We start from the raw sequence: 24,658 nt of genomic DNA, 5'->3' as shown, positions 1-24,658 counted from the left end.
CCTGGAGGCTGCAGTAGATAACATGTCTTGAAGAACATTGCAAGATCATAGGCTTGAGGGTCCCATGTTGAATTTATTTGAGTAGGGGGTATGCATATAGGAGGGGTTTGTCTATACTGCCTATGCTTGCCATTAGGGTACTTTCACACTAGCGTTTTTTCTTTTCCGGTATTGAGTTCCGTCACAGGGGCTCAATACGGGAAAAAAAAATTATCTGTTTTATCCTAATGCATTCGGAATGGAGAGCAATCAGTTCAGTCACTTTTACGTTTTTTGGTCGTAGAAAATACTGCAGAATGCTGCAGTTTTCTGAACACTTGCCGGAATGCCGGATCCGGCATTATTTTCCATTGAAATGTATTAATTACTAAGTGTTCTGGAAAACCGGATTCGGTATCCCGATCTGCACATGCGCAGACCTTTAAAAATGAGAAAAATAAATAAATACTGGATCCATTTTTCCAGATGACAATCAGAAAGATGGATCCGGTATTGCAATGAATTTTCTCAGACAGGTCCGCATCCGGATCCATCTCACAAATACATCAGTTTGCGTCCAGATTGCCGACGACAGAACTGCCTGCCGGAATCCTTTGCCACAAGTGTGAAAGTACCCTTATACTGTATAGGTGGATCTCTAAATGCAGTTTGGAATTCAGTAGTGAGTGATGCATCGTTATTTTTATTAATATTTTATTCGTACTTGAAACAGTTATTTCACCTCACTGAAAAGCAATAAGAAATAAATTACACTAAGAACAATAAAACTGGACAGTATCGTTTGACAAGAGCTGAATCAAAGTTGGCTCCGTATTTATTAAGATTCTGCATGCTTTTCTCTAAGTTTTCTAAGCATCCAGTTTTAATTCTACTGTGTTGATATAGCAGATACCGTGGACTTGCCCTCCTTTTACTCAAAACCTGCAAAACACAGAAAAAATATATTAATTCTCAGAGTTGATCCTTCACAGGTCAGGAAAGTTTAAAAAACATTGGCCATATAAAAGTATGTAAAATCTAGTGCAATACATTTGTATGATTTTGTTTCACTTTTATTCACTATTTTGTCAGCTCAGAGTAGAAGTAAAAATCTGCTGCCATTTGAAAACTGTCAGCAAAAGGGATATCTGCTGCTAAGAGATAATGGCTTCATTTTTAGGCTAATCATAACTCGACTAAACTTGTATATTTTTTTAATAATGTTCAAGTGTGGAAAGCTCTGATCATGTAGGCAGTCTATACAGTGAGGAACAGAAGTATTTGAACACCCTGCGACTTTGCAAGTTCTCCCACTTAGAAATCATGGAGGGGTCTGAAATTCACATTGTAGGTGCATTCCCACTCTGAGAGACAGAATTGATTTTTAAAGAATTTATTTATCTTGCACTGCTGAACATAAGTATTTGAACACCTGAGAAACAGCAAGAATTCTGGCTCTCAAAGACTTGTTACTGTGCCTTTAAAAAGTCCACCTCTACTCCACTCATTAATCTAACTTAGTAGAACCTGTCTGAGCTCTTTAAAGACACCTATCCACCTCAGTCAGTCAGTCAGACGCCAACTACTACCATGGGCAAGACCAAAGAGCTGTCAAAAGACACCAGAGACAAAATTGGGGACCTCCACAAGGCTGGAAAGGGCTATGGGGCAATTGCCAAGCAGCTTGGTGAAAATAGATCAACTGTTGGAGCAATTGTTAGAAAATGGAAGAGGCTAAAAACTGTCTGTCTCCCTCGGACTGGGGCTCCATGCAAGATCTCACCTCATGGGGTATCACGGATGATAAGAAAGGTGAGGAATCAGCCCAGAACTACAAGGGAGGAGCTGGTCGATGATCTGAAGAGAGCTGGGACCACAGTTTCAAAGGTCACTGTTGGTAGAACATTACGCCGTCATGGTTTTAAATCATGCATTGCACGGAAGGTTCCCCTGCTCAAGTCATCACATGTCCAGGCCTGTCTGAAGTTTGCCAATGACCATCTGGATGATCCAGAGGAGGCATGGGAGAAAGTCATGTGGTCAAATGAGACCAAAGTAGAACTTTTTGGTCTAAACTTCACTCGTCGTGTTTGGGGGAAAAAGGATGAGTTGCATCCCAAGAACACCATCCCTACTGTGAAGCATGGGGGGTGGTAACATGCTTTGGGGGTTCTTTTCTGCTAAGGGGACAGGACGACTGCACTGTATTAAGGAGAGGATGAATGGGGCCATTTATTGTGAGATTTTGAGCAACGACCTCCTTCCCTCAGTCAGAGCATTGAAGATGGGTCGTGGCTGGGTCTTCCAACATGACAAAGACCTGAAACACACAGCCAGGATAACCAAGGAGTGGCTCCGTAAGAAGCATATCAAGGTTCTGGAGTGGCCTAGCCAGTCTCCAGACCTAAATCCAATAGAACATCTTTGGAGGGAGCTGAAACTTTGGGTTGCTCAGCAACAGCCCCGAAACCTGACAGATCTAGAGGAGATCTATCTGGAGGAGTGGGCCAAAATCCCTGTTGCAGTGTGTGCAAACCTGGTCAAGAATTACAGGAAACGTTTGACCTCCAATTGCAAACAAAGGCTTCTGTACCAAATATTAACACTGATTTTCTCAGGTGTTCAAATACTTATGTTTAGCCGTGCAAGACAAATAAATTCTTTAAAAATCATACAATGTGATTTCCTGATTTTAATTTTTTTTTTATTCTGTCTCTGAGTGGGAATGCACCTACAATGTGAATTTCAGACCCCTCCATGATTTCTAAGTGGGAGAATTTGCAAAATTGCAGGGTGCTCAAATACTTCTGTTCCTCACTGTATGTGTAGTGGTTTGTGCAGTGCAACCAAGAACCACACAGCAAAACTGTGTGGTTTCACCACAAATTGTGATGGTTTTGTAATGTGGTTTCTACAGATAAACACATTGAAATAAAGAGATTTGCACTGCAAAACAACTGAGTTGTGCCATACACCGCAAGCTGCTGCGAGAAGAGCGCCCTGTTACATAATCATACATATACTGTGATAAATATATCAGGTGGTATCTGTGCTTGGATTTCCTGCTGAATACCACCTCCCACAGCTTTCAGTGAGAGTCCATGCTGACGTCCATACAGCAGCAGATTTCTGCATGGAATTTGCAGACAACCAGAAACCTTTGTTAACCGTGTCCTCTTGTGGAGCATCCCCACTAAACAGGGATAAAGCACGGGTGGATCCACAGTGTGCAAAATCACAGCAAAAACCTTATGGTCAACTTTGGATTTCTGCTGTGGTGAATTTTTCTGGTGGAAAAATCTGTGTGAACATACCCTTAAGGCCTCATGCACACGGTCCGCAAAACGGGGTTCCGTTGGTCCGTGATCCGTGACCGTTTTTTCGTCCGTGGGTCTTCCTTGATTTTTGGAGGATCCACGGACATGAAAAAAAAAGTTGTTTTGGTGTCCGCCTGGCCGTGCGGAGCCAAATGCAAGTCAATGTGGACGGATCCGTTTGACGTTGACACAATATGGTGCAATTGCAAACGGATCCGTCCCCCATTGACTTTTAATGTAAAGTCAGGAGTTAATATACCATGGTATATTTTAACTTGAAGCGTCCCTATCACCATGGGAACGCCTCTATGTTAGAATATACCATCGGATTTGAGTTAAATCGTGAAACTCATATCCGACAGTATATTCTAACACAGAGGCGTTCCCATAGTGATGGGGACGCTTCAAGTTAGAATATCCTACGAACTGTGTACATGACTGCCCCCTGGTGCCTGGCAGCACCCGAGCTCTTACAGGGGGCTGTGATCCGCACAATTAACCCCTCAGGTGCCGCACCTGAGGGGTTAATTGTGCGTATCATAGCCCCCTGTAAGAGATCAGGTGCTGCCAGGCAGGAGGGGGCAGACCCCCCCTACCTCCCCTGTATTACATTCATTGGTGGCCAGTGCGGCGTCACCTCTCCCCCCCCTTCCTAGTTAAAATCCCGTTCCGAATCCCCCATTATTGGTGGCTAGTGCGGCCTCACATCTCCCCCCCAGTTAAAATCACGTTCCCCCATCATTGGTGGCAGTGGAGAGTTCCGATCGGAGTCCCAATTTAATCGCTGGGGCTCCGATTGGTAACCATGGTAACCAGGACGGCCTCACCTCTCTCCCCCCCCCCCCCAGTTAAAAATCACATTCCGAATCCCCCGTCATTGGTGGCCAGAGCGGCCTCACATCTCTTCCCCCCCCGCCTAGTTAAAATCACGTTCCGAATCCCCCATCATTGGTGGCCAGAGCGGCCGGCCACACATCTCCCCCCCCCCCCTAGTTAAAATCACGTTCCCCCATCATTGGTGGCAGTGGAGAGTTCCGATCAGAGTCCCAGTTTAATCGCTGGGGCTCCAATTAGTAACCATGGCAACCAGGACGCTACTGCAGTCCTGGTTGCCATGGTTACTTAGCAATTTTTAGAAGCATTATACTTACCTGCGATGTCTGTGACCGGCCGGGCGCTCCTCCTACTGGTAAGTGAAAGGTCTGTGCGGCGCATTGCCTATAGCACAGACCTGTCACTTACCAGTAGGAGGAGCGCCCGGCCGGTCACAGACATCGCAGGTAAGTATAATGCTTCTAAAAATTGCTAAGTAACCATGGCAACCAGGACTGCAGTAGCGTCTGCGATCCGTCTGTGTGAAAGTTGCCAACGGCCACGGATCACGGACGCGGATGCCAATCTTGTGTGCATCCGTGTTTTTTCACGGACCCATTGACTTGAATGGGTCCGTGAACCATTGTCCGTCATAAAAATAGGACAGGTCTTATTTTTTTGACGGACAGGAAACACGGATCACGGCCGCGGATAAACAACGGTGCACTTTCTGATTTTTTAACGGACCCATTGAAAGTCAATGGGTCCGCAGAAAATCACTGAAAACGGAACGGCCACGGTCGTGTGCATGAGGCCTAAAGCTCATTCAAAGTTATTTTGGAGGCCTAAAGCACACTCCAAAATAGACATAAAAACAGATCTGTCAAATACACCCACATAGCAACAGGATGTTTTTCTGTACATTGCATAGAGTGCAAACAAGCCTGAAAAGAAAAAAAAACTCAAAAAATATTAGAAATTATGATTTATAGTTGTTTGGCTCTACGATGAGGAATCAAAGAAGGAGCTTGCATAATGGTTGTCTTAAAGGGGCAGCTTTATATTTATTTGTTTATATAATAAGAAATCAAGCAGTCTTCTGATCTACATTTTAAATTCATACTGTGGGAACGGTGTGAGAAAAGTTTAGCCCACAGATTAGTCAAATGTAATGCATCCATGGGATAACTAAACTGAACTAAACATGGCAGTGTCATTTTTTGCTCTGGCATGTGGTTAACACTAGCAATTATCCTGTGGCTGAGCAGTAATTTATAAAGGAACAGAACATTCCTACAGCAACATCTCTGCCAGTCTACTGTGTGCATTTGCAACAACGTGACCACTGAGTCAACCAACAGATTTGGATTTAAACTAAAACTAAGGGCCTTATCTGGTCAGTCCCCTGGTATTCACTCTTTAACTGCTTTACAGGGATCTGTAGTTCGCTGCAGGGGAGCCAAAAGACTACTACCTCCTGGACTAGTCTGTGTTGTTGACAGCAGACCCATTGGTGTCTGAGACACCAGTGGAGGGCACCAAGGAGTCTGGCAAAATTGTAGTCAGGGACCGGCTGAGATCAGAACAGGCAGAGTATGTGAATAGCTAAAGAATCCCAGGTCAGGGCAGCCATGTTTCACGTCAGGCAGAGGAGGGTCAGAATCCAGGCATCAGGCAGAAGTTGATACATGAGCAGACAACAGTTATAGTGCATCTATATAGGGAACTAGCAATCTAACCTATTGCTCAGGCACTTTCCCACAGGGAAAGGTGCCTTAAATGAGGTGACCAGCAGGACAGCGGCAGGCACAGGCCACCAACACAACAGTGACAATATTGTCATGTTACATGACCTACAGACAGACAGCTGTAATACACCACCCAGAGACAGGAAGCCATATTAACCATGTAAATGCACAGTGAAGTTGCAACAAACACAATATTAATAAGTATTCCACCAGTAGCCCTATGCAGTTAGACCATGAATGTGTCCAGTCCGTTGGCCAAGCATATGAATGTTGTTGGCCTTTTGTTAAATGAATGCCAGGGTCACAATGTGTGGGAGCAGGGATTAGGTAACATGTTTAGTCTTATTCAGTTAGCCCATGAATGCAATAACTGTTGGTTATTACCATTCTACTGTGCAGAGATAGGGGCTACTGCACTATTATAAGAAAAGTAAGTAAGGTCACTTTCACACTGCTAGTATCAGTATTTGGTCACTAATTTGCATTTGTAAGCTAAAACCAGGAGTGGGGCCTACAGAGACAAAGTCCAAAGTCTTCTTCTGTTAATGTTCCTCTACTTTGCATTTTTTCATGGCATGTCTGTTTCTGGCTTTCATCCATTAAAAGAAATAAAAGGATTCAGGACTCATTTTGATTACACTGCAGTTTTAAACTCTTCACGTGCTCCTTGGATATCAAGATGCAATGAGCTGGTAATGGATTCTTAGCAGGGTTTTGGATGGATCAACAGAGCCTTATCTCTTTGCTGAACTAATACCCTCCTAAGACTGGCCTTCTGAAGTACCTCAGTGCACCTCTATGGAGTTTGGTTTCAGTTCATTGAATTTTGGTCTCAATAAATAAACATAAGTGAATGTATTATCACTAATAATAGAGCTGCTAATAATTTATAAAACAGTGATTTGTCCATAAAATGAACGAATTTAAAACAAAATAGCTTTGAAATGAAATAGAAAGAAACCCAATTTGTGAGTTACCTTTCATTGTGGCCTTCTGTACAGGTTTTTATCTTGTTCATCATGCTGACGATGCCATTCATCTCCATATCCATTGCTTAGCAATTTGCCAATGTTCACAGAGTCACTTTTATTTCCTGGCCTGCAATATCAATAAATGAAAATGCTTACCTTCATCATTCTGTATATCATGTTTTCTAGTATGTGGTAACTAAATACGCAGATGATGTCTACCTAAGCCCTGACATTTACATCAGCCTGCACCATAGACCCTACCATTTAAGAGGTTGTCCAGGATTTTAATGCTGATGACCTATCCTTAAGGAAGGTGATCTGTGTCAGATTGGTGGGGTTGGTCTGACCAGTTGGAGATTTTGCTAGCCTTGCGGCCTCTTCATTATCAAGTATAGTGCCATACATTCTGTAGTTTCTGTTCATGGTACTGTATGGAGCTCTATCCCATTTACTTGTCCGGGACGGAGCTGCAATAAGTTGCAGTACCACACAGAGCCCATAGCAATATGGCACTGTACCTGGTAAACAATGAAAAGGCCACAGACCTCACTAGACTACCGCAACCTCTTCAAAAAGCTGACCATCAATATCTAAATCGGCAGGGGTCTGACACTCAGCTGCTCCCATTGTAGTGAATGGAAGCAGCACTGCAGTACCCAGCTCCATCCACTACACAATGGAAAGAGCTATGTAGTTACCTCGGAACAGCTTATCGACGGGGGTGCAAGGTGTCAGACTTCTCTGCTGATCAGATATTGATGACAGATCCTAAGGATAGACCATGCATATAAAAATCCTGGACAAACCCTTATGTTATTAATAGTTTAACTTGGGTTAAATTTGTCTTAGTTTCCCCCCAAAAATTCCAATGTAGTCAGCGAAACTCATGATTGCATTTTACTTTAGGGTCTTTTCAGAAGTAGCCAAAGGCAGGGTCTCTGTGCCATGTGTTAAAACTGTATGTTTGGGTGTGGTTTTGACTGTATAACTTTTACAGGTATAACAAGTGCTTTCAACTTCTTTCACCTGTAAAAGTCATAAAGGGAAAAAAAAAAAGCCATTTTTTTTTGTAATTTTGCAGATGCCATCTAATGCTGTTTGTTCCTCAGCATTTACATGGAATTTATTGTGATTGTAACAAGACCGATTCACCCGTCTCAGTGAGGTTCTCTCATAAATGCTCTACTTACATTGGTGGAAAGAAACATTTCTTTCCAAGCTTTTCATCCCTGGCTTTTGTCGAAGGAAGTCCTTTCCCGGATGCAATTCCAGTGTTATCCTTCATAAATTTTGGATCTATTGCTGGCAGTTTAACCTGTTTGGAAAGAAATAGATAAATCTGTATTACACCTGACAAACTATAGCAATTGTGGGTTTTTTCCCTGGAAGATAGGATAAGCAGGCGCAGTACAGAGGTAAAATACAAGTTCTTAACTCAAAATGTCAGTGTTTATTCACACTTGAGGTAATTGCACAAAACAGCACGTAACTTTGCAGTTTTGGTGTTAATTCAGACACAATGGAAAGTCCATATAACAAGTCACCTTGCTGGCAGTTCTGCCTCCAGTAGTCCACAGCAGGCTTTAGGGGGCCTGTTTCCCCAGCGTGCGGCTCTCAGCCCTCCAGCACGGCACAAAGCCTCAGATCCCAAAAACAGACATCTCTGTTGAGCCCAGCTGCCTATTTAAAGGTGTTATCCCATCTTAGACAATGGGGGCATATCGCTAGGATTAAACTCCGGTCCGGTATTTGACCTCACCTGGCTGGAAATCATCCCAGCCGCACATGCTGGGAGGAAAACACCTGCCTTGCCAGACACAACCCCTCACTGTGTCACATACACCCCCCCCCCCCTCTCCTTTGTTCAACCCTGAGGAGGGTTGCCACACGCCAGACAATGCACCCGGGACAGGGCATCCGCATTTCCCTGCAACCGGCCTGCTATGTGTTCTAACGAGAACTTATAGTTCTGCAGAGACAAAAACCATCTTGTGACCTGGGCATTCCTGTCTTTGGCATGGCTCATCCACTTAAGAGGGGAGTGGGCGGTCACCAGGCGGAACGTTCTCCCCAACAAATAGTAGCGGAGAGACTAGAGTGCCCACTTGATAGCCAGGCACTCTCTCTCTCCACAATACTGTACCTGGTTTTGGCTGGGGTGAGCTTGTGGCTTAGGAAGACAACGGGATGCTCCTCCCCGTTGACTTTCTGAGACAGTACAGCACCGAGGCCTACTTCGGAGGCATCCATTTGTACCATGAGCTCCCTCTTGAAGTCGGGCGTCACTGAAACCGGTGACCCACACAGGGCTGACTTTAAAGCGGCAAAAGCCTCTTCCGCCTGATCATCCCAGCAAACCATCACTGATATTCGTCCCTTAAAGAGCTCTGTCAAGGGCGCGGCTAGAGTAGTAAAGTGGGGAACAAACCTCATGTAATAGCCCACCATTCCCAGGAATGACTATTTGCCTAGTGGTGACAGGTTGGGTCCAATGCCGTATCGCCTCTATTTTGTTCACTTGGGGTTTGATGACTCCGCGCCCAATGACATACCCCAGGTACTTAGTCTCTTCTAACCCTATCGCACATTTTTTGGATTAGCGGTTAGGCAAGCTTTCCGAAGGGAGTCCAATACAGCCTGCACTTTGGGTAGGTGACTTTCCCAGTCGGTACTCTGGATGACAATATCGTACAGGTAAGCCAAAGCGTACCGACGATGTGGACGAAACACGATGTCCATTAGTCGCTGAAAAGTGGCGGGGGCTCCATGCAGACCAAAGGGTAAGAACTTCTATTGATATAGCGTGATGAAGGCAGTTTTTTCTTTGGCAGCCTCTGTTAAGGGCACCTGCCAGTACTCTTTCGTAAGGTCCAAAACAGAAAAATACCGGGCTTGTCCTAACCTCTCGATGAGCTCATGGGCATGGGATATGCATCGAATTTGGAAACCTCGTTAAGTTTTCGAAAGTGGTTACAAAACTGCAATGTCCTGTCCGGCTTGGGTATCAATACTATAGGACTGGCCCACTCACTTTTTGACTCCTCAATGATGTCTAACTGCAACATTAGCTGCACCTCCTCCAATATAGCTTGTCGCCGAGCCTCGGGTACCCGGTATGGTTTTAATCGGACGATTTGCCTGAGGCTCAGTGACAATGTCATGCTGGATTATGGAAGTGCCTCCAGGGAGGTCCGAGAACACATCTGTGTTCCAACTAATGAAATCCCTGGCCTCCTGAGTCTGTTTAGAGGAGAGGCTGTCAGCAATTTTTTACTGTGGCAGCCGCCTCTCTTGCATCAGACAGAGGGACCGGTACCTCTTCCCCTAGAAAACCCAGCCGCGGGCTGCCTTCTGTACAGGTTTCCCTATCTTTCCACGGTTTGAGTAAATTCACGTGGTAAACCTGCTCCGGCTTTTGCCTCCCTGGCTGGTGTACCTTGTAGTTTACATCTCCAATTTTCTCGAGTACCTCGTTGGGCCCTTGCCACCTAGCCAGGAACTTACTGTCCACGGTCGGCACCAGAACCAAAACCCGATCACCTGCGTTAAAGATCCGGACCCGAGCCTACCGATTATAGACCCGAGCCTACCGATTATGAGCTGCCTCCATATGCTCCCTAACAAGAGGCAACACGGTCTCTAGCCAATCTTGCATCTGGGTAACGTACCCAATGACACTTTTGTGGAGTGGGTTGTTGTTCCCACCCCTCTTTGGCCACGTCCAAGAGACCGCGAGGGTGTCTGCCATATAGCAGTTCAAAGGGCGAGAACCCAGTAGAGGCCTGGGGTACCTCTCGCACTGCGAACATGAGATAGGACAGAAGGAGGTCCCAGTCCTTCGCATCTTTAGACACTACCTTTTGCAAAATATTTTTTAATGTTTGGTTAAACCTTTCTACCAGATCGTCTGTTTGTGGATGGTAAACGGACATCCGTAGTTGTTTTATGTGCAGCAAATTACAGAGTTCCCTCATCACTTTGGACATAAAAGGGGTCCCCTGGTCAGTCAGAACCTCTTTAGGTAGTCCCACTCTGGAAAACATCTGCATTAACTCCTTAGCTATGAGTTTGGCCGAGGTATGTCGCAGTGGCACCGCCTCCAAGTGCAGAGTGCCGTAGTCTACAGTCATGGCCAAAAGTTTTGAGAATGACACAAATATTAGTTTTCACAAAGTTTGCTGCTGAACTGCTTTTAGATCTTTGTTTCAGTTGTTTCTGTGATGTAGTGAAATATAATTACACTCACTTCATACGTTTCAAAGGCTTTTATCGACAATTACATGACATTTATGCAAAGAGTCAGTATTTGCAGTGTTGGCCCTTCTTTTTCAGGACCTCTGCAATTCGACTGGGCATGCTCTCAATCAACTTCTGGGCTAATTCCTGACTGATAGCAACCTATTCTTTCATAATCACTTCTTGGAGTTTGTCAGAATTAGTGGGTTTTTGTTTTTCCACCCGCCTCTTGAGGATTGACCACAAGTTCTCAATGGGATTAAGATATGGGGAGTTTCCAGGCCATGGACCCAAAATGTCAACGTTTTGGTCCCCGAGCCACTTAGTTATCACTTTTGCCTTATGGCACGGTGGTCCATCATGCTGGAAAAAGCATTGTTCTTCACCAAACTGTTGTTGGATTGTTGGAAGAAGTTGCTGTTGGAGGGTGTTTTGGTACCATTCTTTATTCATGGCTGTGTTTTTGGGCAAAACTGTGAGTGAGCCCACTCCCTTGGATGAGAAGCAACCCCACACATGAATGGTCTCAGGATGCTTTACTGTTGGCATGACACAGGACTGATGGTAGCGCTCACCTTTTCTTCTCCGGGCAAGCTTTTTTCCAGATGCCCCAAACAATCGGAAAGAGTCCTCAGCAGTCCATTCACCAAACCTTCTGGAGAAGATCAATCTGTCCCTGATGTTTTTTTTGGAGAGAAGTGGCTTCTTTGCTGCCCTTCTTGACACCAGGCCAGCTTCCAAAAGTCTTCGCCTCACTGTGTGTGCAGATGCGCTCACACCGGCCTGCTGCCATTCCTGAGCAAGCTCTGCACTGGTGGCACTCAGATCCCGCAGCTGTATCCTCTTTAGGAGATGATCCTAGCGCTTGCTGGACTTTCTTGGATGCCCTGAAGCCTTCTTAACAAGAATTGAACCTCTTTCCTTGAAGTTCTTGATGATCCTATAAATTGTTGATTGAGGTGCAATCTTAGTAGCCACAATATCCTTGCCTGTGAAGCCATTTTTATGCAACGCAATGATGGCTGCACGCGTTTCTTTGCAGGTCACCATGGTTAACAATGGAAGAACAATGATTTCAAGCATCACCCTCCTTTTAACATGTCAAGTCTGCCATTTTAACCCAATCAGCCTGACATAATGATTTCCAGCCTTGTGCTCGTCAACATTCTCACCTGAGTTAACAAGACGATTACTGAAATGATCTCAGCAGGTCCTTTAATGACAGCAATGAAATGCAGTGGAAAGTTTTTTTTGGGATTAAGTTAATTTTCATGGCAAAGAAGGACTATGCAATTCATCTGATCACTCTTCATAACATTCTGGAGTATATGCAAATTGCTATTATAAAAACTTAAGCAGCAACTTTTCCAATTTTCAATATTTATGTAATTCTCAAAACTTTTGGCCACGACTGTAGAATGACTAAGATGTGTTGATGCCCTCTGGCGGACTTTGGTACTGGGCCTATGAGGTCCATAGCTATTCGGTCAAACGGTACTTCGATAATCGGGAGAGGTACTAGGGGACTACGGAAATGTTGCTGGGGGCTAGTTATCTGGCAGGTTGTGCAAGACTTACAAAACTCTTCCACTTCTTTGAATATGCTGGGCCAGTAAATCCGCTGTAGAATACAATCCTGAGTTTTCTGCAGCCCCAGGTGACCCCCGAGAACGTGTTGGTGAACTAGATTAACACAAGCTTGTGATAAGCCTTGGGGATAACTGTTCAATAGGCTCACCCCGTAGTTGGTTTACCGATACAACATTTACTGATGAACCACAAAACGGGGAAACACTGACTCTGCCCCAGGTTGTTGTGGTTCACATCTACTATTAACACATTTTCCCAGGCACGGGATAGGGTTGGGTCCAGACATTGGGCAGTACCAAAATTATCCCTGGAGACATTGAGGTCTGCCAATTCAGGACCCCGTGGAGAGTCCTCCACGTCTCCCACCATTACACTTAGAGGGGTTGTCTCCCTCTCTTCCACCGAAGTGGCGGTCACCCTTACCGCTGGCCCTTCGGTCTTAGGTTCCCAGGGTTCTGGTCTCCCCCCTGAGCCGGGCCACTCTGCTAGTGTTACCCCTGTCTCATGGGTATCAGTCACTCTCATAGCAGGCCACAGTGCCGGGAAGTCTCTACCTATTATAAGTTCATAGTCTAAATTTGGGGCAACTGCCACTTCGTGAGTCCATCTGCCAAAACTTGTGGTTAGAGACACCAGGGCGGTGGGATAGTCTTTCAAGTCTCCATGGATACACATGACCCTGACTTTACGGCCAGTATACTCAGCTGACCGTGCCAAGGGAGCCCTTACTAGGGACACCAAACTCCCCGAGTCCAGCAAAGCCTCCGCTGGAGTGTCTCCTACCTCCACCTGGCACAGGTGGTTTAGAGTTTTTTGGGTACCTGCTGCACACAGCTTCCTGGCATATAGCGACTGACGGTAGCCATAGTTAGCATCCATGGGTTCCACCTGATGGGGACAGTCAGCTCTTACATGGCACGGCTCCTGACACCGCCAGCAGACTATCGGAGCCAGGTCCGTAGAGGGTATACCCCGGGTGGGTTTGGTTGGTACAAGTCGCCGGGTCTGGGATGGAGATTTACGGGGTTTGACTGCCTCCCAAAAGAACCCACTGTAACAGTCTTAGTAGCCTCGTAGCGCTCCACCAGGTCCACCATTTCTACGGTGTTGCCAGGAGACACCTGGCCGATCCAGTGCTAGAGAGGGGGTGGCAGCGCCCTCCAAACATATCATCCAATAGTCTATCCAGCATAGCCGGGGGACTCTGCACATCAGGCTGTAGCCATTTTTTGCAAGAGGTGGAGTAAGTCATAATACTGGGTCCTCGCAGGCTCAGCCGGCTTAAACCCCCCACTCATGTACCCGCTGGGCCCGGACCAACACATTCACCCCCAGTCTTGCCAAAATCTCACCCTTTACTTTTTGGTAGTTGGCCGCTTGATCGATCGCTGGGAATCGGATACCAGGAATGGAGCGACGACCTCAGCCCACTGGTAACGGAGTAGCTTTTCCTTGATGGCCACTTTTTTGTACGTCGCCAGGTAGGTTTCGATGTCATCTGCGAGGGTCAACTTAGGAATCGCGGCTTGGACTGCTTTCCAGGCATCGTGGACACTAGGGGTTGCTCCTGCTATCTGCAAAGCTATCACGTGTTGTAGCAGCAACTGGTTAGTCTCCTGCTGCTGCTTATTAGCCTTGCGTTGCTGCAGGTTCGTCTCTCGCTGCTGCAGATTAGCCTCCATGAGGGCCTTCAAAACAGCCTCCATTTTGTCGTGGAGCACTGGTTGTAATACAGCTGGTTTAATGTACGACTTACAATTGTGCCTGAAAAATGCAGAAACCAAAAATATTGGTGTTCACGCCAGCCTCACTGCTTTAGCCCGCATCCTCCACCAATTGTGGGGTTTCGCTCTGGTAGATAGGGTAAAGCAGGTGCAGTACAGAGGCAAAATACAAGTTCTTAACTCAAAACGTCAGTCATTTATTTATTTACACTTTGTACGCAATTGTACAAAACAGCACGTAACTTTGCAGTCTTGGTGTTAATTCACACACAATGGAAAGTTCATATAACACAAGTCACCTTGCTGGCAGTTCTGCCTCCAGTAGTCCACAGCAGGCTTTAGGGGGCCTGTTTCCCCAGCGTGCGGCTCTCAGCCCTCGAGCACGGCTCAAAGCCTCAGATCCCAAAAACAGAAACATCTCTGCTGAGCCCAGCTGCCTATTTAAAGACAGCCAGGTTCTGCCAAAACCCAGACCGGCACTTAAACTCCGGTCCGGTATTTGACCTCACCTGGCTGGACAAAGGCCAGCCGCACATGCTGGGAGGAAAATACCTGCCTTGCCAGACACAACCCCTCACTGTGTCACACAATATAGACATATATTTTACAATACTTTACAACCAGAAATGTGATGTGTTTTGGCCACTTGTCAAGAGTTGTTTAGCATTATAAACTGATTTTAATTACTCTAAGAGGATTGATGTGGAGGCAGATATAGCAGTCAACAAATCTAAGTAAAGTTTCTTTGAGGTAGGAGTAAAGGTTCCCTAAATGGGGAAATATAACTCAGGAGTTCCCCTTATAGTAATAAAAAAAAAAGTATATGTGTGTGTATGTATGTTCCGCGATCACTCAAAAACGCAACTATCGATTTCAACGAAACTTGGTATACACATCCCTTGCTACCTGGAAAGAAATCTTGTGGGTGTTACAGCTCTCTAGGACGTACCGTTCCTGAGATATAAAAAAATAAAATAAAATAAAAATGACCTGTATTAGCCAATACAAGCCTTTCTCTTCATATCCCAACTGCCATACACACATGTCCCTTATCAGCCAATAGAAGCTCGCAGGCCCTTAGTCTCCACATACACAGTTTTACTCTGGGTTTCCATAACAAACCAGCCATTTTTCTTCACTGCTGTAGGTCAGCTTTAGGCTAGGGCTACACAACGACAATAAGTCGCACGAGACATAGGGCACAACTACACTGGTACATGTGTTGCACAATTTTTATAGTGATAGTCTATGGTGTTGCACTGCGACAGTGACATGCTGCGACTGCGACAGTCGCAGAAAAATCCATCCTAATAAGCAATGCAGGCTCCCGGCAGCTCTCCAAGGACAGCTCAAGTAATAAGCATATTTAAATATGCATCGCCATTGCCAAGATATGATCAAATCGAAATATAGGACTAAAACATGTGCTGTAAAGCTCCCAGCTCCTGATTACATTTCCTGATAGTTCACGCACGGTTTTGTCATAGAAACCACATGTACACGTAATATTGGAACTATTTCAATCTTATACCTTCCAACGTTTGAAAAACCCGCAGGGGACAGCACCAGTGGCGTGTATAGTGCACCATGGCTTTTTTGTTTACCCTAAGCCATGCCTCTATCTATATACACTAAACCCCCCACCCACAGTGGGGATACCCCTTAGTGCTCAAACACTGTACGTATACAATATGAGGCACCTTTAAAGGAAAACAGTAACCCTGATTTCGGAGCATTATCTACAGTAATACATGTGTAGTACTTTAGATAAGGAGTCTAGATCACCTTTTTTTTTTTCCGCTGGCAATTCTCAAATTTGTGCTGGATTACACAGCCAGGGCTGTTGTGCTGTGCTAACATAAAAGAGAACTCATGTGCGCATGCACAGTAGTCCTGACAATGTATTTAGGTGCAGCTTTTGAGAGCTGACAGCGGGAAATGGGTGGCAGTAGCAAAAGTGATCTAGACTCATTATCTGCAGTACTACTGATATACTACTGCAGATAATAGTCCAAAATCAGGGTGGCTGATTCCCTTCAAGTGTCCGCACACACAGTGAAGCCCTCTTAAGTGCGCCCCACAGTATAATGCCCCCATACAGCGTGATGACCCTTTAAGTGGCCCCAAACACATTATCATGTCCCTATGGGTGCCCCCATACTCACCAACGTTCTCATGACAAACATTGCAGAGCCAAAATGCTCTGGACTGTCCTAGTGGACCCAGGATGGTTGAAAGGCATGCAAGCTTGGTAGATATTGCTGCATTTACTACAAAATATTTACAATGGAAATACACCCGACAAAATTCAGAATCTCCCAGTAGTGCCGTCTAAGACGTGGGGCCTCTAATTTCAAGTGATCATATCTCAGCATAGAAAATAGAATGTTATTCACACATCCAATTTTTTTCCGGATCCGTTCCGTATTTTGCTGACCCATTCATTTTCAATGGGGCCGGAACGGAAGCTATGTGCTGTCCGCATCCGCATTTCCGGATCCGCAATTCCGTTCCCGAAAAAAATAGAACATGACCTATTCTTATCCGCAACTGCGGACAAGAAAAGGCATTTTCTATTATATTGCCGGCGATGTAACGCACATTGCCGGTGTCCATGTTTTGCGGATCCGCAATTTGTGGACCACAAAACACCTACGGATGTGTGAATGGATCCTTAATGTGTACTAAATGACATTTTTACATTTTCTTCCATATCCTTCCTTATACAAAGTGGCCCAATTACCGTAACTCAGCAACAGATGAAAGTGGCCTCTAGGTGGCACTGCTGAATCTTCTCATTCATGTAGACATTCAGCATTGTCACCACTTTCAGTAGAAGGCCTGCTTATTCTTGTTAATGTGCAATAGCAGCTCTTCTAATTACAGTTGCTTAAAGAGACCTTTCATCAGTTTTAACATACTGATGCTATGGATGTTTTTTTTTTTTTAAAAAGCCCCCCCGTTAATTTAGCACCTTGTATTCTAATGAGCAGTATCGTCGCAATGGGGTGGAACGCAGTCTTCTTCTGTGGGCGTCTCCTTCTCCCTGGCTGTGAGCGCGATCCAATCAGAGCGGACCGCTCACAGCCAGGGAGAACGAGCTCAAGGCGCCAAATCAACAGGGGAAACAGCGGACGAACGGGTGGCGGGGAGTTCCTTTGAAAAAACCAAACAAAAAATAAATAACAAAAAACACCCATGCCATCAGTGGGGGCCGCCCTACAAGGTCATACCATAATTAGCCTATGTTAAAACTGATGAAAGGTCCTCTTTTAGACATAGAGCTGTTACAGCGGCGTATGTGGAGGGGTCAGGGGAGTATTTTTATTCCTGTTGAATTTTTATTTTACTGTGATATTATTCAGTATTTACTGCAAAGTAGCCCAAAGGTGGAACTGAATTCTAACCCTGTCATTGCATTTTACATGCCACATGCAGGTCACAAGGTGGGTTATTACTACTATTTAGGGTTGTGTCGCTTTTGGCAGAATAAGGGTGGGATGACATATAGTGGTATCCATTCACCATAGAGTTCCATTGTAAAAACAACAACCCAAAAAATGTATGTTAGGCTACTTTCACACTAGCGTTAATATTTTCTGGTATTGAGATCCGTCATAGGGTCTCAATACCGGAAAAAGAAACGCTTCCGTTTTGTCCCCATTCATTGTCAATGGGGACAAAATGTAACTGAACAGAATGGAATGCTCCAAAATGCATTCCGTTCCTTTTTCATACAGGAGAGTAAACCGCAGCATGCTGCAGTTTGCTTTACGTCCTGGGATGTGGAGCAAGACGGATCCGGCATGACCCACAATGCAAGTCAATGGTAACAGATCCGTTTTCTCCTACACAATCTGACACAATAGAAAACGGATCCGTCCCCTATTGACTTTCAATGGAGTTCATGATGGATCAGTCTTGGCTATTCATAACGGATGCAGATGGTTGTCTTATCAGTAACAGAAGTGTTTTTTGCTGAACCCTGCTTGATCCAACAAAAATGCTAGGGTGAAAGTAGCCTTAACGTATACATTTTTTGCAGGAGTCACAGGATGGAAAAGCTTTTCCATCCTGCAAGGTCCAGCAAAAAAAAGTATAAATTTTTTTTCCCAATGGAACTCTATGGTGACGGATGCCACAGTATGGCATCTATGTGAGGCATCCATTAAAAGTATGTTTTTTTTCTGTATGTTGAGATGTGAACCCACTCTTAGTTGTCTAAAATATAATTCTCAATATTCAATATCTTTGTGCTGTCTGAGCATATATCGGACAGCACACAGACCCTGACATATTATAATCGATAGGTCAATTCACTTACCCATTTAGGTTAATGGGTCTGCTAGGAAGAAAAAAAAAAGGCATTCATTTAAATTCATGCTCATTTTGGGCTTTGGAGTCAAGGAGGCGGTCCTATCAGTGATTAACAGCCTTCCCCCTATGACTCCCTGAGGGTAGGACCGCCTCCTTGACCTCAAAGCCCTGAATGAGCAGGAATTTAAATGAACAGGTATTACAGAATCTTTTCCCATAAATCTATATACTAATCTGCTCAGCTCCTCCTGCTCTATTACATGCTGCCTGCAGCTCAGACACCATGTTCAGGTTCCCTTTTATTACACCCAATATGACATTTCAGCTCAGCGAGAGCTTTTCTCAAGCATGACATACTGATGCCATAGAGATGGACAAGCAGACAAAAATCTGAACAAGTCTGAATAAACCCTTATACAGCAGATTTTGATTATCATTGACTTTTCATCTTTTCTAGATCCACTGCTAGTTTTGGCTAAAAAGAAAAAATTATGCTTGGGAAAAAACGTAGCGGTAAAACTTCACTCTATTTGTGGCTGTAATGAAGCATCAAGAATATTTCTGTAATGAAATGGACATGAAAGGTTGCGGAGCGCTGTGTCCATAGTCCTTGTAGAAGAGTGAATCCTAGATATAGTAGAATTGCTATAGCCAATATACTGTATGGCTTACTTTACCATACTTCGGACTGGAGTAGGCAGTATGATTTGTAGTTTTCCTGTTTTAAAACCTCCTTCCTACCGTACAATCCGATTGTCTGCAGTTGCTGATACAAGTTCTGTATCATGAAGGTTATAGTATTGTTTGAAACAGCACACATCCTATTTTAACATTATACATCCTGTAATTCTTGAAACTTTCACAACAGAAATGACAAAACTATAGACCTGAAAGCAGTGATTAATAGTGATTACATTAGGAAGTATAGAGAGCAGAATACTGGAAGAACTACTGTAAACGCTAAAAAAAACAGAGTACTCGCTTAAAAGAACACCGCCGAGAAAAAAGCCTTCTGTGTAGTGCAGCGCTGGAGCGGCTTGTGCATGGTTGTGTTATGGTCTTCCCCATCAGGCTCCGCACATTGCCTCAGTTGTGCTTAGATTGTTCCTTTAAAGAGGTATTCCAGGATTGTATTACTGATGGCTTATCCTCAAGATAGGTCATCAATTTCTGATCGCCATGAGTCCGATACTGCAACCATCCCCGCTGATCACCTTTTTCGGGGTACCTCCGCTGCCTCAGTACACAGTTTCTTCCACTGTTTAGTGGTTGGAGATGGTTACTGCAGCATTGCTCTTGAGCAGAGCTAGACTAACCAGCTGTGTAGTTCCAATGCCAAAGCTACACCAGAAGAGCTGACTGGTGGAGGTGCAGTATGTGGGACCCCTGCCGATCAGATATTGATGGGCCATCAATAATAAAATCCTGGCATAAACCTTTAAGCCAGGATAGCAAAGAATAAATGTCCATCCATGATCATAAAAACAATATCTATAAAGCAGGTGGAGTCTAAGCCAGACAGGTCCGTCAGGAGAACAGCAGATTTTGCCATAAAAGCCCAGTCTCTACTATTCCTGGGGCGTTCAATTAATTTAATAGAGGCAAATAAAATATTCATATTAATAGATAAACTAAAGGAGTGAAATCTCATATGAGAACACACTCCTTTTACTGATTCTCTACTGTTCCAGTACTGCCAGTTTCCTAGGTTCCCTACAGTATCATAACTACAGTCCTATGGGTCACAGAGCAAACTATGGACAAGGCTCCCCACCCAATGAACATTAAACCCAAAATTATTATGTTCCCCTCTAACTTTCCCTATTCCCTTCACACACTACAATTGTTACATGACTGGATAAGGAGAGACATTCTTTGCGCCAAATTCATCAATGTCTAGTGTAAACACTGTCGCAGTCAGTCCACAGTCTAGTGTAAACACTGTCGCAGTCAGTCCACAGTCTAGTGTAAACACTGTCGCAGTCAGTCCACAGTCTAGTGTAAACACTGTCGCAGTCAGTCCACAGTCTAGTGTAAACACTGTCGCAGTCAGTCCAGTCTAGTCCAGTGATGGCGAACCTATGGCACAGGTGCCAGAGGCGGCACTCAGAGCCCTCTCTGTGGGCACCAGCACTCTGGAAAAAGTCTATGGTGTACAATATGCTTTAGACTTTTCCTGCCATTCATCAGCGCAGGGCACACTATGAACAGCACAAGCAGCGCACTGAATGTAGGCTGGACATTATAGCTAAATTATAAAGTACATAGAAGATATACTATATTGGACTGTAGTGTTCAGGTTAAATTGCTTTGTTGGCACTTTGCAATAAATAAGTGGGTTTTGGGTTGCAGTTTGGGCACTCGGCCTTTAAAAGCTTCGCCATCACTGGTCTAGTCAGTGTAAACACTGTCGCAGTCAGCCCAGTCTAGTGTAAACACTGCCTCCATTAGCCCACAGTCTAGTGTAAACACTGCCTCCATAAGCCCACAGTCTAGTGTAAACACTGTCGCAGTCAGTCCACAGTCTAGTGTAAACACTGTCGCAGTCAGTCCACAGTCTAGTGTAAACACTGCCTCCATTAGCCTAAGTCTAGTGTAAACACTGCCTCCATTAGCCCACAGTCTAGTGTAAACAAAGTCGCAGTCAGTCCACAGTCTAGTGTAAACACTGCCTCCATTAGCCCACAGTCTAGTGTAAACACTGTCGCAGTCAGCCCACAGTCTAGTGTAAACACTGCCTCCATTAGCCCACAGTCTAGTGTAAACACTGCCTCCATTAGCCCACAGTCTAGTGTAAACACTGCCTCCATTAGCCCACAGTCTAGTGTAAACACTGTCGCAGTCAGTCCACAGTCTAGTGTAAACACTGTCGCAGTCAGTCCACAGTCTAGTGTAAACACTGTCGCAGTCAGTCCACAGTCTAGTGTAAACACTGTCACAGTCAGTCCACAGTCTAGTGTAAACACTGTCACAGTCAGTCCACAGTCTAGTGTAAACACTGTCACAGTCAGTCCACAGTCTAGTGTAAACACTGTCACAGTTAGCCCACATTCTAGTGTAAACACTGCCGCAGTCAGTCCACAGTCTAGTGTAAACACTGCCTCCATTAGCCCACAGTCTAGTGTAAACACTGTCACAGTTAGCCCACATTCTAGTGTAAACACTGCCTCCATTAGCCCACAGTCTAGTGTAAACACTGCCTCCATTAGCCCACAGTCTAGTGAAAACACTGTCACAGTCAGTCCAGTCTAGCGTAAACACTGTCGCAGTCAGTCCACAGTCTAGTGTAAACACTGTCGCAGTCAGTCCACAGTCTAGTGTAAACACTGTCGCAGTCAGTCCACAGTCTAGTGTAAACACTGTCGCAGTCAGTCCACAGTCTAGTGTAAACACTGTCGCAGTCAGTCCACAGTCTAGTGTAAACACTGTCGCAGTCAGTCCACAGTCTAGTGTAAACACTGCCTCCATTAGCCCACAGTCTAGTGTAAACACTGCCTCCATTAGCCCACAGTCTAGTGTAAACACTGCCTCCATTAGCCCACAGTCTAGTGTAAACACTGTCGCAGTCAGTCCACAGTCTAGTGTAAACACTGTCGCAGTCAGTCCACAGTCTAGTGTAAACACTGCCTCCATTAGCCCACAGTATAGTGTAAACACTGCCTCCATTAGCCCACAGTCTAGTGTAAACACTGCCTCCATTAGCCCACAGTCTAGTGTAAACACTGTCACAGTCAGTCCACAGTCTAGTGTAAACACTGTCACAGTCAGTCCACAGCCTAGTGTAAACACTGCCTTCATTAGCCCACATTCTAGTGTAAACACTGTCGCAGTCAGTGCACAGTCTAGTGTAAACACTGTCGCAGTCAGTCCACAGTCTAGTGTAAACACTGTCGCAGTCAGTCCACAGTCTAGTGTAAACACTGCCTTCATTAGCCCACAGTCTAGTGTAAACACAGTCAGTCCACAGTCTAGTGTAAACACTATCAGTCAGCTCACATTCTAGTATAAACACTGTCGCAGTCAGTCCACAGTCTAGTGTAAACACTGTGTCAGTCAGTCCACAGTCTAGTGTAAACACTGTCAGTCAGTCCAAAGTCTAGGGTAAACACTGTCACAGTCAGTCCACATTCTAGTGTAAACACTGCCTTTATTAGCCCACATTCTAATGTAAACACTGTCACAGTCAGTCCACAGTCTAGTGTAAACACTGTCGCAGTCAGTCCACAGTCTAGTGTAAACACTGTCGCAGTCAGTCCACAGTCTAGTGTAAACACTGTCACAGTCAGTCCACATTGTAGTGTAAACACTGCCTTTATTAGCCCACATTCTAGTGTAAACACTGCCGCAGTCAGTACAGTCTAGTGTAAACACTGCCTCCATTAGCCCACATTCTAGGCTAAACACTCACGACAGAGTCCACAGTCTAGTGTGAAAAAAAAATAATGGGCCTTTCCATGATCTTTAGAAGAAAACATGTGGCCTACTGCATAGTAGTTTAAAATATATTTGTCGAGATATTTGTAAACAAAAAAAAATAAAAAAAATTGATCAATTACCTTTTTGTCACAGTGATTCTCCTTCTCATTTTCCTCCAGGTCACGCTGCCAAACTGTTTTCTTGTCAAAATCATATGGACCTCTTCTCATCTCATATTTCTCGTCATTTGTATCTTCACTAAACTCTTCATGGATCATGTAGTCTGGAATGTTTCTTAATGGTGCACTGACATGGTAAAGCATAATAAATATAGTCTAATGAATAAGTATTCAACATGACATGACAAAACATAAAAAATATACAAACATGAACAAAAGTCCTTATGGAGGAAGATTAGTTCAAATCTTTGCAGTTTGAGTAGTACTAGTAGCAAACAAAAATGCTGTATTGTACTTAGCATCAGACTTGGGTCCCTTGGAAAATGATTGAGAGGAACCACCTTGCATCTATGCTTTCTTAATGCCAATTGTACCAGCTTTAGTATAGTATATACAGCTGAATAGCTAATCTAATTGTGCAGTCACAATTTCTTCATTAACTGCACAATTGTGCAGATTTGCCTTTCAGCAGCTTTGGAAAGCTGGACGTATGTGGAGGCATGCTGGAGATCGAATTACATATATAGTATTACAGTGTATATATTATATTTATGGATATAGCGTATACAGAATGTACATACCCAGTGTGGCCTCCATTACATCTCTACAGAGGTTGTTACCCATATTTCTCAGACTTCTGAATTCCAAATTTGCCTAGTGATGTACATAATTCCCTTCACATAGCTAGACCGACTTGCCATTTAGGGTCCTGGAAAAGCTGGGTGACAAGACTGTATACTTGCATTGGTGACAGATTATGTTGCCCTGATACCAAATGATTTACACAAAATATCAGGGCAGGATTGTGTGTATTTTATACGGTATAACCAATATACCCTCATCACCACCTCAGAGATTACTGCCCAGCTTTCCAGACTGCAAAATGACAGATCAATTTATGAATTTGTAAATCCCTAGTATTGTACAATATCTAGCTGGATTTGCTAACCAGGAGTGTGGAAAGGCTAAGTAACAATCCCAATATCAAGTCCTCAATGCTGTAGCATAGCCAGACAGATTTGTCATCCATGGTCCTGGGAAAGCTGAGTAACACATTATGTTTACCTGTAATAGGGAATGTTAAATACTAAGTCTGACTAAAGAAATAATTCTCCTCATTCCCAAATAGCCTTAGCTATGCCTTCGAAGATCCTGGGAAAACTGGGTTACAACCATTTGGAACTGTAATACACAATCTACCAAGACAAATCCCCCCTACTCCTAAATAGTGATATAGCTATGCAGATTTTCCTTTCAGAGTTATGGGGAAGCTGGGTTGTCACCATGTGGAATATAATAAACTGCAGAATACTAAATCAGCCAAAATAAATCCCCTTCCTCATTCGTAAGCAGTGCCATAGCTAGCCT

General features: G+C 44.4%; 1 protein-coding gene across 1 annotated transcript in view; it reads right to left on the bottom strand.

Annotated features, from left to right (window-relative positions):
- Positions 1 to 676: 676 nt before the first annotated feature.
- Positions 677 to 24,658, bottom strand: part of C5H7orf57 (chromosome 5 C7orf57 homolog) — a 66,257-nt gene continuing 42,275 nt past the window's right edge. Inside the window, exons 5-8 of the mRNA XM_040433040.1 lie at positions 23,252 to 23,417; positions 8,019 to 8,143; positions 6,835 to 6,955; positions 677 to 921 (exon numbers count right to left, since the gene is read on the bottom strand). Of these exons, the coding sequence (XP_040288974.1) occupies positions 6,838 to 6,955; positions 8,019 to 8,143; positions 23,252 to 23,417 (409 nt within the window). The 3' untranslated portion in view covers positions 677 to 921; positions 6,835 to 6,837. The remainder of the gene's footprint in view (positions 922 to 6,834; positions 6,956 to 8,018; positions 8,144 to 23,251; positions 23,418 to 24,658) is intronic.

The sequence above is a fragment of the Bufo bufo genome, chromosome 5 (genome assembly GCF_905171765.1).
Source record: "Bufo bufo chromosome 5, aBufBuf1.1, whole genome shotgun sequence".
Taxonomy (NCBI): domain Eukaryota; kingdom Metazoa; phylum Chordata; class Amphibia; order Anura; family Bufonidae; genus Bufo; species Bufo bufo.
This window is presented reverse-complemented; position numbering and strand designations above follow the sequence as displayed.